The sequence below is a fragment of the Eumetopias jubatus genome, unplaced genomic scaffold, assembly GCF_037043125.1.
Source record: "Eumetopias jubatus isolate StellerSeaLion01/CBP00866 unplaced genomic scaffold, mEumJub1_p1.0 scaffold_2, whole genome shotgun sequence".
Classification (NCBI taxonomy): Eukaryota; Metazoa; Chordata; class Mammalia; order Carnivora; family Otariidae; genus Eumetopias; species Eumetopias jubatus.
The window spans coordinates 64,999,701-65,013,911 of record NW_028274808.1 but is presented as its reverse complement, the minus strand read 5'-3'; the positions used below and the strand labels follow the sequence as shown (position 1 = coordinate 65,013,911).

Genomic DNA, 14,211 nt, shown 5'->3' with positions numbered 1-14,211 from the left:
GGAAACTTCTTACACTGTTGGTGGGAATGCAAGCTGGTACAGCCACTCTGGAAAACAGTATGGAGGTTCCTCAGAAAGTTAAAAATAGAGCTACCCTATGACCCAGCAATTGCACTCCTGGGTATTTACTCCAAAGACACAGATGTAGTGAAAAGAAGGGCCATATGCACCTCAATGTTCATAGCAGCAATGTCCGCAATAGCCAAACTGTGGAAAGAGCCAAGATGCCCTTCAACAGACGAATGGATAAAGATGTGGTCCATGTATACAATGGAATATTACTTAGCCTTCAGAAAGGATGAATACCCAACACTTGCATCTCCTGGAATTCTTTATGGTGATGAGACTAAGAACCTCCAGGGACAATGTGGGGTGGGGCTGGCCTTGGCCTCAGGCCTGGGGAGACAGTCTCCCCAGGCCACCAGGGAACACAACCTAAGCTACTGTGGCTGTGAAGAATTCTCTCTATGCCTGTTTTTCTTTTCCTTCTGAACACTTAAAATTCACTTGAATATAAGGTTTCTTTCTTTCTTTCCTTTTAAATAAGTGGATTGCTCACTTTGTTTTTCACGAAATCACAGAATTTTGAGTTAGAAGAAACTTCAAAGATAATCTCATCCAGTCCTTGTTCTACAGATGGCGAAACTGAGGCAAGTCTCAGAGGGATTAAGCTTCAGAACCAGAGTTGAAATCTGACCTCTGACTCTTAGCCCAACACTATTTCTTTCTTTCTTTCTTTCTTTCTTTCTTTCTTTCTTTCTTTCTTTCTTTCTTTCTTTCTTTCTTTCTTTCTTTCTTTCTTTCTTTCTTTCTTTCTTTCTTTCTTTCTTTCTTTCTTTCTGTTTAAATTGTTTGTTCTTTTTAACTTAGCACTTTCCTTTTATTTCAGTGAAGAGAGAATTTAAAAATAGTTATGATTCCTAGATTTTGGGGTTCTCTGTGCTTTGGATTCTCTGTGTTAGGGTTCTCTCTCTTGTTTTTCTTTGCTTCATGTTTCCATGTGGAGGGACCTCTGTTAGAGTAACACAGCTGGCCTCTCTCTGCTCATCACTCACTTCTTTACCAAAGGAAATGGGCAAAAGAACAGAGCGTGGATTGCTTAATTTCTCTGCCTCCTGTCCTGCTTTCCCTACCTTCTGGAATATTCCATGTTATACATTTCACAGGGCCGGTTCTGCTATACCTGTGGCTGAGTGGGTAAATTTGCCTAATTCGGGGCAAATCATTCCTATGCGAGATAATTGCACTGGTATGACCAGGCAGTGGGTGTCATAACCATGTGGGAAACAAAAGAAGAGGAGCTACTCAATGGTAGAGAAAAATAGAAAATTGGAAAGGAGCTGGCTTGTGAGGGAGTAGGTCTCTTTGGAATGAAATCTTTCAGACACCTATCTTATTAAAATGTGGATAATATCACACAAGCATGTTGAGGCTTGGGCAGCAGGGACAGACACCATCATTTCCAGACAGATCGTGTCAGTCTTCCTCATTTTTCTCTTACTTGTCAATGCTAAAGAAAAGCAACTTGATTTGGTCTAAAATATTTGCTTTTGAAAAAACCATGTTGATTTCCTTGTGCCTTAATTAAAAAAATTAAACCAAAAATTTAGGAGAAAATTTTTCTTAGATTTTATGCCAAGATTTGAGAAACTGGATAAATGAATTAAGAAATAATCCCAGCTGAGAGAGAACAATCTTTAGCTGGAGGAAAATTTAAATATGGAAGTAATTTAAAACTCAATTGTTATGCCATCTTAAGAAAACTTAAAATGAAACACAAATATAACTTCTTCCTCATTAAAAAAAACTCAGTCATAAGATGATCCTTTGGGGAAATCTTTATTTGTAACTGTGTGTGTGTGTACACGTGTGTGTGCATGTGTGCACGTGCACGCACACGCGTGTGTGCACGTGCGTGTGTCTGCACATTCTAATTGGATGCTTTTATGCTTTCCATATGGATCATTGTAATACCCATTCCCTCATTTCAACCATAGTTTATGTTTCAAATATCCAAATACAAAGTATATAAAAGAAGTTCCATTTCCTGCGTCCCTTGTCCTTGTTGTAATAAAAATGTATTTTCACAAGGATGGAACTGTATCCTGTTAAAGACTTCAATAGCAAATCTAATGAAAGTTAAATGTTTCTTTTCATATTTAGAATAGTAACACAAGGTGACATTCTTACCAAGCAAGTGAGGTTATGTTCTTCAAGCAGTAATTTTCAAAGAGAGAAACAGAACTGAAGTAATATATAATTGGATATACTAATAAGGAAGTGCTGAAGAGAAATGTTCCAGCCAACAACGATTATTCAAGAATTGGTTAAGTCTCCTCTCTGACACCCTCTGTCAAATCCTGTTCTATATTCCTAGTTCTCTTTGCCCAATGTCCTGAATATACAATTGCTAAGTAATATCTTCTTGATTTGCCTAGGTTATGTGAAGCACGGATAACAAGAGGAAAGTCATTCTGCTATGTACTTGTAGTTGCTGTACAAAAAGAAATCCTTTTATATGGACAGTCTCACATGTTAAGACCAAACATTTGATGGCTTGCTCTCTTTGAATTACCTTTCCCGTTCCCTCTGGAGTTACAGAAAATTCTCAATCCCCACACCGCCATCCACTGATTACCATGCCTTTCAAATTTATTACAAAATAATGTAAGTAATCCATCTTTGCCCGTCTTTCCTGCAGTGGATGCAGTCTGGGAGCAGGGTTTTTTCCTATCTGGTTCACTACTGAACACAACTGGCCCATAGTAGATGGTACAGTGAGTTGAATGAATGAGTGAACTGGGCATGACGGGAGCTTTCTTAGAACGATCATTCGGAACACAGTTTGCCACTGGGTGGAGTTCACATCTGCCTCGAGAAGAGGACTGTGTTTAAGGATGGAAGCTTCACACATGAATAAGCTCTTCTGCCACCTAGAGAAGAATATTTCTATTTTGAACAAATTATTCTATAATACAGATCCCAGTTGACTACAGTCTGCTTGCTTTTGGATTTTTAAAGAGTAATCAACTACTAGTATTCTCTAAAAAGACAAAAGGTTGAGGCCATATGATAAATCTCAAGTATCTATTAGAAAAAGCATGAGACACTTGTATTTTCCATCTCATAATCATTTGATGTTAGACATGTTGGCATTGCTCTCTACTCACATTTAATACTATTTTAACTGAAATATCAATTCGGTCCTGAGAGCATGGTAGACACTGCTTTTAGGCAACAGGCTTGAGCAATAGAAACTTGAGCAAGGCAAAAGGGCCCACAGTGACTACCAAGCTGATGCAAGCAGGCTCATTAAGCAACCCACCGTGAAACAGCCATAGACCCTAACTGACCAGTTACAACCAGACACAGTTCCTGAGATTACCCAAAAAGAAAATTCCCTGCGTCCCCATACTCCCTCACTCTGCCTTGTAACAGTGGCCCTCACTCCCGCCTCGTGGCAGACAAGTCTCTCCTCTGCTGTCCTGCCCGCTGTTCCCTGGCGGGGTCCATTCAATACACTTTCATCTCTTCTGTCCCGCCTCGAGCGGATTCCTTCACCACCTGCTCCACGGCCCCCATCCAGTCCAGATGCCCCACAGACATGAGTGTGGTAAAGCAAGAAAACAAATACAAATAAAACCCCCAAAACCCTCAAAACAAAACAAAAAGACTTTAGTAGAAAAGATAATGGTCCAATTGAGTTGAAATGCTTTTCTTTTAATGATCTTTTTGTTATTTTTTGGTTTACTTATCCTTCCCCTTCCCACTGCTATCAGCTGACTAGCCTGTTGGCTCCTCCTTCTCATGGAAAGAAGCTGCGAGAAGCAAGGGAAGTGTTGGCTGCAGACAACACCACCTCTGGATGGAGAAATTTGTTGGTAAAAGCTTACCTGGTTCATTAGGAAAGTGTGATTTTGAAAACAAAATAATTTTGTAAGAGTGTTCTAAATCACTTCGACTGCACTTGGAGCTCATATTATAATGGAGCTGAAACGCAGCAAGATGACAGAGCCAATAGGCATCGCAAATGATGAGTATGGATATTTTTTGCAAGTATGAAGAAAGCTTTATCTAGCCTTATACTAGAGCAGAGATTTTCATTGTCTCCAAGTTTACGTATTTCTGAAGAAATGACTCAGCAAACCTACTCCCCAGAACTGGACTCTGATTCTAGCGAAACATCCTGGAGACATCAAAACCGTATTTGCTGAGGGCTTTTTTTTTTATGTAATTCCAAATAAAACTGAGAATTAAGAAGGATGCCAAAGAGAGGTCTGAGAATCTTGGAAGCCAAAATGTTCGTACTCACTAAAACTCTTGCCAATGATCAAAAGAGAATGTTGCAGAAGTTCATCTAGAACTGGGCCTTTTATAGACCTAATTTTATTTATAACTCTTGATTTTTGTCGTTGTTTACAGCAGAAAAGCAGTAGCTATGCGAAATTTGAATAAGGGCTCCTGAAGGAACAGAGACCTGGCAGCAGATTCTGAGAGTGGGGAAGATGAAAACAACAAAAACAGATAAAAGGTGCAAGATTTTGCCATCTCAAAATACGCCTCTTTGGCACGTTGATTATTTTAACCTGGTTATTTTAAAAACAAGCAGATGTGGAAAAGCTCTAAAAATCCAACAAAAGTTACTGTTTTGTAAGAGACATTCACATTTATGAGGAAAATCTCCATTTGAAAGGATGTCTCCCTTGCTGTACCTGGAAGAGGCAATCTCTAGAACTCTTATCAATGCAGATGACAACTTAAATCTGCTTAACAACCTTACCCTTGTATACCGTTTTTCCTGGTAACCTCCCATAGCTGGTCTCCTTTCCCCAAAGGTCTTCTTTTGTCTTTAGCCGAAGATGGTTTTTACGGTGATGGCTTCGGCCATTTCGGTGAGTTATTTGGTTTTCCGGGGTCTCTCTCATGTATACATGCTATTAAACTTTTGTTTGTTTTTCTACTGTTAATCTGTCTTACGCTGATTGAATTATCAGACCAGCCAAAGGACTTAAAACAGAAGAAGGGAAAACTTTCCTGCCCCTACAAAGGGCTTTCAAAACACAGCAGGTTGGCAGATGCAGAACAAAGATGTGAAAATTAATAAAAGAAAATCTTGTTTAAAATGAAGTCAGGAGACCAGAAGCGGGTAGCTCTCACACCCTACTAGGATTATCAACTGCAGATACCAATAGGAAGAGAGGGACCTTGCAAGTGATACTACTTTAGCTACTTTATACCTCAGCAGATGGAAAAATGGTTTTTCTTTGTGCTCCACCTCCCCAACCCGCAGGAGCTCAGCCAATGAGAGACAGTCACAAATCCGCCAATGAAAAGCCACTATACTTTGAACTCCAAGTTTACTCCAGCGAACTCATTCTTTTTTTTTTATGTTATGTTCATCACCATACATTACATCATTAGTTTTTGATGTAGTGTTCCATGATTCATTGTTTGCATATAACACCCAGTGCTCCATGCAGTATGTGCCCTCTTTAATACCCATCACCAGGCTAACCCCTCCCCCCTCCCCCTCCCCTCTAGAACCCTCAGTTTGTTTCTCAGAGTCCATAGTCCCCCATGGTTCCTCTCCCCCTCCAATTCCCCCCCTTCATTTTTCCCTTACTGCTATCTTCTTCTTCTTCTTTTTTTTAACATGCAATGTATTATTTGTTTTTCTTTATAATAACCCTCTGGACTTCCCCTTTTCATCTACAAAAGAGCATTCCTCTCCTTTGTTCTCTGGACTTGCCTATGGTTTTGCTGTAGCTTGCTTGACCCAAACTGCAATTCTCTGCTATTCCTGATTAAACCCATTCTTGCTGGTAAAATAACTGAGAATTTTATTTTGAAAGTTAACAAAGATAAACAGCTCTCAGTGCTGGTAACATTAATGAAGTAATGTTTTTCAACCTGCAAAATGAGTGATGTATACATAGTGATGTAACTAAGTACTAAGAAAATACATTGGGTAAAACATCCATGTTTAGGAAGAAAGATTTTAGAAAAATTTTTATTTCAGAAAGATTTATTTTGAAAGATTTCCATTAGAAATGGTCTAAATTAAAACTGAAGTTTTGGTGATTAAAGAGAGACTGTCAGCCACTTGCGGCAGCGTGGCACTGCACAATGGGCACAAACTAGAATCAGGGAGCTCTGGGGTGTGTGATATTAAGTAAGTTTGGGACTGTGTCTCATTTTCCTCATCTGTAAAATAGGCTTCACGTGCCTACATGAAATGGGGTTGTAATGAAGATAAAAGTTAATCGATATATTCTAAATATCTGGCACATAGTTAAAATTCAGTATATGACGGTTGTATTAGTAAAATTGCAAATTCTCCAGAATGGTAAGTAAATGAAGCATTTTGAATTTTCTTATGTATGATGAGGCAGCGTTATTCAAATGGGGTACCCAGCAGACCCTAGCTAGGAATCTGACCACATTCTCTGTCCTATCCAATTTTAAGACTATGAACTGCAAGATCTCCAGATTAGTGGAGAATCAATAATAACCTTTGGGCAGTAGGCCTGCTACGGTAACTTGCACTGGCTCTTCTGAAAGACAAATGTTACATCAAATTAAGGGGAAAGGAAGGAATTAACATAGCATTTGTCAAATACAGTTCTTCATTTTTTTTTAAAGTAGATATTTCAACTAAAGCATTGGAAGTCATTATGGTGGAAGTATAGAAATACCAAAAATGATTATTCCTTTTTATTTGGTTTAATAAATTCACACAGAACTTAAATTTTATGAACGTTCCAATATTCAACTGTTTTGATCTATAAAATGACAAGTGCATATGGTTCAATCTAATCATTACCAAAGCCAAGGTAATTGATTCACTGTCTCATTTAAAACTGAGACAAGGAACAAAAGGATGCATAGAGCTCAATATTTTGTATTATATATTTGTCAAATGGTTTGCATATGAAGAACTATATAAAGAAATAATTTAGGGGAGAGCATAAAGTTGTCGGTACCATTTGCTGTCCTCATAAGCTTAGCTTCATATCCAGCAGCTGGTCTCTCCCATTCAGACTCAAATCTGAACCTCATGCAATTCTTCAGCTTCAGAACAGGAGAAGATTTTATGCTTCCTAACTGATACTGTATGTATTTCCAAATTGTACTGCTTTGTATATTTTTATCATTTTGACTTTCTGGATCCTAAGAATTATTTCTGACCCTGTGTAACTCATGGGGCTTTTATTGAGTGTTATAAAAGTAGGTGAGCTGCTGGCTTAAAGGTGATGAAATTGCTTTTTTTCAAAGAAGCCCTTGATTTTATTTAAATTTTAAAGATTTTTCTTCTGGAGACATTAGGGTACTTGATGAATTTACCAACTGAAGATTTTGGTGTAGTAATAGTAGCGATTAATGAAGTAAGGTTTTACTGATCTCCTTAGGGATTATTAAGCCCCGAGGTTCGTCAGAACATGAAGATTTGCAACTTTCCACTTTAAGAAGCCATTTCATCTAAACAGAATCCCCTGCCTGTATTGGCTAATGGTAGAAATTCAGAATGATTAGCTAAATTAATTGTTTCATGAGGTTGGTCTTTAGAACGTTATAAACTATAATGGAATTACTGAGTTGAGAGCAATTAATGGGATGTTCTTCGTATATATTCTAAGCATTGCTATACCTGTCATTTGTAATGACCAATTAAAAACTATCAAAACAAAACTGTTGATGAATCTTAGTGCCATCAAAATAAGCCATCTAAAACAGTTTACAAACACCTCGTATCTGTATAGTTCGTGTCACCTCAGAATCTGAAGTCATTTTGGATACTGCCATTTAAGTATTATGCCAATGCCCCATAGTTTTCAAGGAGAAAGTAAAAGTTTGGAATACTTTTTCTAGGTTTTTAAAACCTATAAGTCATAGAGGCAGGGACAGAATGCATGTTTCTTGTGTCCAGGACTCATGTGTTAGACCAGGAGTTGAAAATTCAGATCCCTACTCTGGAGCGACAAAGGCATTCAGATGAGTGGGGATGGCACAAGGTCTCAGGATCAGAGAGGGAGGGAGGGCTGAGAAATGTGGAGCACTTGAAAGCAAACAGCCTTTTACAGGCGCTAGTCACCACTTAGGTCCACCTAGCTACCCCTTCGATGTTGTCCTATGGGAATGTGGTTCCAATAGAGCTAGATACTGTGATTTTCAAACAAATACAAATATGTGGGATTTACATGAAATACGCACATATCTAATTGCTGGCAACTGTTTCAAATGTTAAGCCCTGCGGGTCAAATAAAACACATCTGTGGGCTGTCAGGAAGCAACCTCTGGATTAGATTCTAACATCCTCTGTAGATATAGAAATGCTATTAAAAATGACGGATGTTGAGATGCTGTCTTTCATCAATATTTATGACAAAAGAAATGTTTTTTAAAAAGAAAGTAGGGTATTTCATTAATCGATAGCTAGTAGGTGCCCACAAAGTTGTCACAACATATTCATTATTAAGAAGATTAAAAAAGATAGACATATTCACTGCCTTTCTCTGGTTTATAAATAGGTTAGTTGAGAAGAAACGATTTCATGATAGGGTCATAAATTATCAGGGATGGAATACTGAGAAAGGATCAAAGTAGTCTATAAGGGATGATTCCACAAAAGCGGAAGGTTGAATAAGACTTTTCAAGTTCCATACAGCATCATGTATTGCTTATTATACAAAAATGGGGGAGGGATAGATAGTAGGGAGAAGAGAAAATCTGAATATTTTATTATCCTAGACTGTTGCTCTCAAACTGAAGTATTACATTCGACAAAGTTGAAATGAACATTTTTATATAGATGGAAGTTGAAAAAAAAAAAAAAAACCCATGGAGAAATATACAGACACTGTGAAACAATTTGTAGGTCCCTGAGGGGCACGAAGAGAAATTTACAGAATCACAGAGCGCAATGTGTTATTTAGCTACTCCAGACATCACACAGCATCTGTGCAGTGGATGAAGCAAAGGGCAGAGAGTAACGGCCCATTTCTATTTCTGGCATTGATTGCTCTGGGACCCAGAGGAACAGAGCGTCACCTTTTGTCACTCAAGTTACAGAAAAGACGTATGTTAAGAAAAAACAATGCATAGCCCAAAGGCGTTTTGTACATCAGTTCTGACATCTATAAACCATTTGCACACTTTCAAAATCAAGGCTGTGTGAAAGCAAGGAATGCTATTCTCCCTCTCCATGATTTACAGAATTAACGAAGAATTGCAGTGGCCAGCAACCCATCAGATTCCTATTGGAATATTCTTGTTTGCTTTACATCTCTCCTCATCCTGGAGCTCATTGTGCTTATTTCTAAGCAATGTTCTTTTCATCCACTTTTGCTTTGCACTTAATTTAAATGAAAAAGCAGCTCTAGGCCGAATCATTATTTAAATTGCTGTCTCCATACTCTCCTTTGGAAATTGAGGCATCTGTATATGTAAGGCTGCAGTTAGGTAAAAAGCTAAGTTACATGCTAAAATCCAGGGCCCCAGCTACAGGGCATGAATTACATAAAGTTCATTGTTTTCATTTGTATCCTTCACAAGTTATCTTTGCTCCCTTTGAGTGCGATGCTAACTATATTTGACTCATATTCTTACCTTCATTCTTTAGAAAAATATAAGTGAGGAATTTGAAGATCAAGCTTGTAGTTAAAAATATACTTTCCTCTCTCTTACAGCTTGATGCACAATATGGAAAAGAATACTTTTTCTATCTACTCTAATTTCTATGAATTATCACACCAAATTCTCAAATAAAGGCAAACCCAAAAAAGAGTTCACACCTTATAGAAGAACACATTCTCTTCTATTACGTAATGCCCGATTTTCAGGAAATTAGATGAGTTCATATTATTTAATGTAATCTATTATCCTAATCTTCCGGGGAACTGACCTCAGTAAGTATAATGTTCTCACACCAAATTACAAGCATATTTATTTTGCATATATATAAGTATCAATACATATATATATGTATTGATGATGTATATGATCAACACATACATCATACACACACACACACATCCTTTTTTTGATTTTGAAGAATGATATAAAAATCAGAGGCCCTAGAACATAAAATGGAGATGAAGGATTATTTGCAAACACTTGGCTCTTTTACATATTGAGCCCAACACAAGGCACGTACTCTTCATGGATATTAGCATGTTACCAAATTCTACTGGGGAAAGAAATGGATTTTTAAAACATGCCTGCATTGCAAGTGCTCTCTTTCAAACCAATTCCTGCAGATACCATACCTTCCGGAGGGGTTTGAGCTTAGTCTCCATTATGAAGTCATACTTGCAGAGCTCACAGCAGCGCGTGTCTGAGCTCTTGATCCACTGGTGGAGGCAGGACTGGTGGACAAAGCGCAGGGTGCCTGTGCAGCGACAGGGTGTGATGAGGGGGCTCTCTTCATCTCCTTCACAGTGACAGATCCTGGGGAAGGACACAGCAGTCAGGATGAGATCTCCCAGAGGACATTTCTCACCTGTAGATTTCCTTCCTGGCTCATACCAGACTGCATCAGAAACTGCAACCTAAGAATTAGAAAGCATGCACATTTCACTCCAACTTGATCTAGAACGGAATCTAGGCTCAGTATAATTTTCTTCCACTTGCTACTTACATTCATGTGATTAGCTGTTAGACACTGGTACCTCAAAAATGTACTATCATTTCATTCCTATACTAATGCGATTTTAACAGCACAACTATTTTTTTTTAGAAGATTTTATTTATTTATTTGAGAGAGACAATGAGATAGAGAGAGCATGAGAGGGGGGAGAGTCAGAGGGAGAAGCAGACTCCCTGCTGAGCAGGGAGCCCGATGCGGGACTCGATCCTGGGACTCCAGGATCATGACCTGAGCCGAAGGCAGCCGCTTAACCAACTGAGCCACTCAGGCGCCCTTAACAGCACAACTATTGAGCCATATCCGCAGCTTAATCTGTTTACTAGGTCAGTGTCTATAAGCATAAGCTTGATTCATATATAAAAGTTGCGATTTATAGGCATTGTAAGGAATGTTTGAATCTGATAATGTTATCGTTTTATTGTGATGACAGTTTTATAGAAGCATGGTGTATAATTTAGTACCTATTATATCCTACCAATGTGGAAGAATTATGAAAAATTTTAACATGTTCTTTTTTTTAATTTTATTTATTTATTTATTTATTTATTTGAGAGAGAGAGATCACATGAGAGGGGGGAGGGTCAGAGGGCGAAGCAGACTCCCCGCCGAGCAGGGAGCCCGATGCGGGACTTGATCCCGGGACCCCAGGATCGTGGCCTGAGCCGAAGGCAGCCGCTTAACCAACTGAGCCACCCAGGCGCCCCTTTAACATGTTCTTTAACAAGAATAAAGTGAATATTGAAAATTTCAGGTTGGAAATACTACATTTTCCTAGGAAGACGCACACATATTTGGTCACAACAAATGGCCCAAACTGTCAATAATCATCATTGTTTAAAAGTTACAAAGATAACTGATTTCATAAAGTTGTTCAAGTACAGTAAATTCTATTTTTTAAAATGTTAATTATTACATCATCCAAAGAATTCAGAGTTCAACTACTTTACTGAATAACTATGAATTCAAATGTCATAGACTGTGGTCTATGAAATCTTCATTATTCTCATTTACAAATTTTAAGAAAGAATTTGCTTTCCTCATTAGATAAGATTTTCATAACTCAAGATAATGAATTCAATTCTTAGCACTTCAGTAATTCTTGTGATTTGCCTAGCTGTTAGAAGTTGTTAATAAATTTGATTGGAAATATTTTTTGAAATCTTGAAAAGTATGAATGGTGTATTTCAAAAAAATTATCTATAAAATTTCTTTTGTGAGTTGAGTTGTAGTAGCAGGCTTAAAGAATGTTTGAATTGTTGCTCTTTCCTTTTAGGTCTATATGCCCTATCCTCCAGAAGCATGAGTTTTAAAGAATGGATTTTTTAAAACATATTTGTCTATCTTAGCTGTCTCCTCAGGGGAAATGAAATGCTCTAATTGTTACTGCAGTAAGATACAGGAATTGAAACCAAGCCCTTCCCTAACCTCAAAATAAAGAAGTATGACACAGTACACCAGTATTTTGAATCTCTTTTTCTTAAGTAAAAATAATATAATCAGAAAGGAGCGCTGACTTCTAAAGTCCTTAGGGTGTATATGATGAGATGAGGGCACAGGGAAGTTCAAAAGCAGAGTCCTTCTTCCCTCTTGGACTGAGGTAGGAAGTAGTAGTGTTAGATGTAAGACCACATATAAAAGGCTGGCGTGGTGGGGAAAAACTAAAAATTATCTGAATTCGATTGTTCATATTCTAGTCTATTCATATTCTAATATGAAAGTCCAGAGTATCTCCTCTCGCCAAATAATGTGTAGGTCCTAGGAATCTGGGCTTAGTGTACTTTGTATCACACTTGTTACCAATAGAGAATTGGACTCCTGATAGATGTTCAGTAGATGTTTGTTGAATACAAGAATTGTTTCATCAACAAACTATGACTTATTATAAGAGCAACCAGAGAAAGCAAATCTGGGTTTCTGTAGCACTTCATTTGGTTGTAATATTTATTTTTGGAGCCATTGAAACCTTATGATTTATATAGCCTGAGGGGTTGATATTTCTTATGTCCTTGAATCTCTAATCTCTCTGCCTCTACACAAAGAGTACTCCTTTAGGTTAGGAGTCATCAAACTATGGCCCAATTCTTACTGTGGCATGTTTTCGTAAATACGTTTTATTGAAACAGCCCCATGCACATTTGTTTATGTATTGTTTAGAGCTGTGTTTGCACTGTAACTGCAGAATTGAGAGTTGCTGCAAAGACCATATGGTCACAGAGACTAACATATTTACTACCTGCCTCTTTACAGGAAATATTTGCTTACCCTCGCCTTAAATACGGTGATTCTGGGGTGCCTGGGTGGCTTAGTCAGTTAAGTGTCTGACTCTTGGTTTCATCTGGGGTCATGATCTCAGGGTCCTGAGGTTGGCCCCACCTCTGGCTCTGCTTTCAGCGGGGAGTCTGCTTGTGATTCTCCCTCTCCCTCTGTCCCTCCCCCCACCACTCCCCTCACATGTGAGTGCGCCTCCCCCTCAAATAAAGAAACAAATCTTAAAAAAAATGGTGATTCCGAGTTAAAGACAATATATGACTATTACCAACAACAATAAAACAAAGGTTACACAGAGAAGTGCACAATAAAAACAAAAGTCCTTCCTGGCCTGTCACTGAAACCTGCTGATCCATGAACAGTCTGCAAGGAGAGTGGCAATACTTCTCAATTGAAAAAGAAAAAGTTGCAATTAATGCCATCTGATAATTATTACTAAAAAAAGATCACATCAAATGCTGCACAGCTTCAAGATGATTCTGAGGCTCTAATTTTTTTTTTTATTGACATGAAAAAAGTAATTTATTCATAAGCAGATTTAAACAAAGACCTTGTTGATTACTGGGTTCAGCCTGACCTGAACAGTTTACTGATTGTAGTCCAACTTCCTATATCTTACAGATTCATTTTTAAAAATTTATGCTAAAACTGTTACCTGAAACACCACCAGCAATTTCATTTCTTCATAAAATTACGGTTATTTCCCAAAGGGAAAATCAAAAGCTTGGTTCATTTTCATCCCCATTTCACAAGATTTATTTTTACATGATTTTAGCATTTTGAATTTTTTTCTAAATTATCCAACTTGAGTTGGACCCCAAGAGTCTTTTTCGAATCATGTTGAGATTGTTCTACATGAACTTAAGAGTTAAATAACAACTTCAAATATCTACTAGAAATAAAAAATAATGTGATGATGCCATTATGAAAAGAATTAAACAATTCTTAAGCTGATATATTTCACACTACCCACAATTGCTGAATGATAAATGAAAACACAGTAATAAAAATATACATGTTTTTTTCCAACAGAATAATTGTGTAGAGAAAATGATTTTAATAATAAAATTGCATTGTAAAATATTTGTAATTTCAATGCATTTTTACCTTATGGAAAATTGAGGCTTGGGAACTGAGTGATTCTATAAAATTATTGGTGATTGACATTGGTGTTTATCACCTACTGACAAGAACAAGCTGAATTCACAAATTTTTTGACATTTTACTCTTTTAACTGGCTTCTTATAGTCTACTCAGTATATATTGAGACTTTCACCATTTATGAATTGAATAAACTT

The 14,211-nt window shown here is 37.6% G+C and overlaps 1 protein-coding gene across 3 annotated transcripts in view; it reads right to left on the bottom strand.

The window, feature by feature from the left end:
* Positions 1–14,211, bottom strand: part of MARCHF1 (membrane associated ring-CH-type finger 1) — a 471,309-nt gene that overhangs the window by 45,632 nt on the left and 411,466 nt on the right. For all 3 annotated transcript variants that reach the window (XM_088021014.1, XM_028104320.2, XM_028104319.2), the window contains one exon: positions 10,266–10,446. In XM_088021014.1, the coding sequence (XP_087877140.1) occupies positions 10,266–10,446 (181 nt within the window). The remainder of the gene's footprint in view (positions 1–10,265; positions 10,447–14,211) is intronic.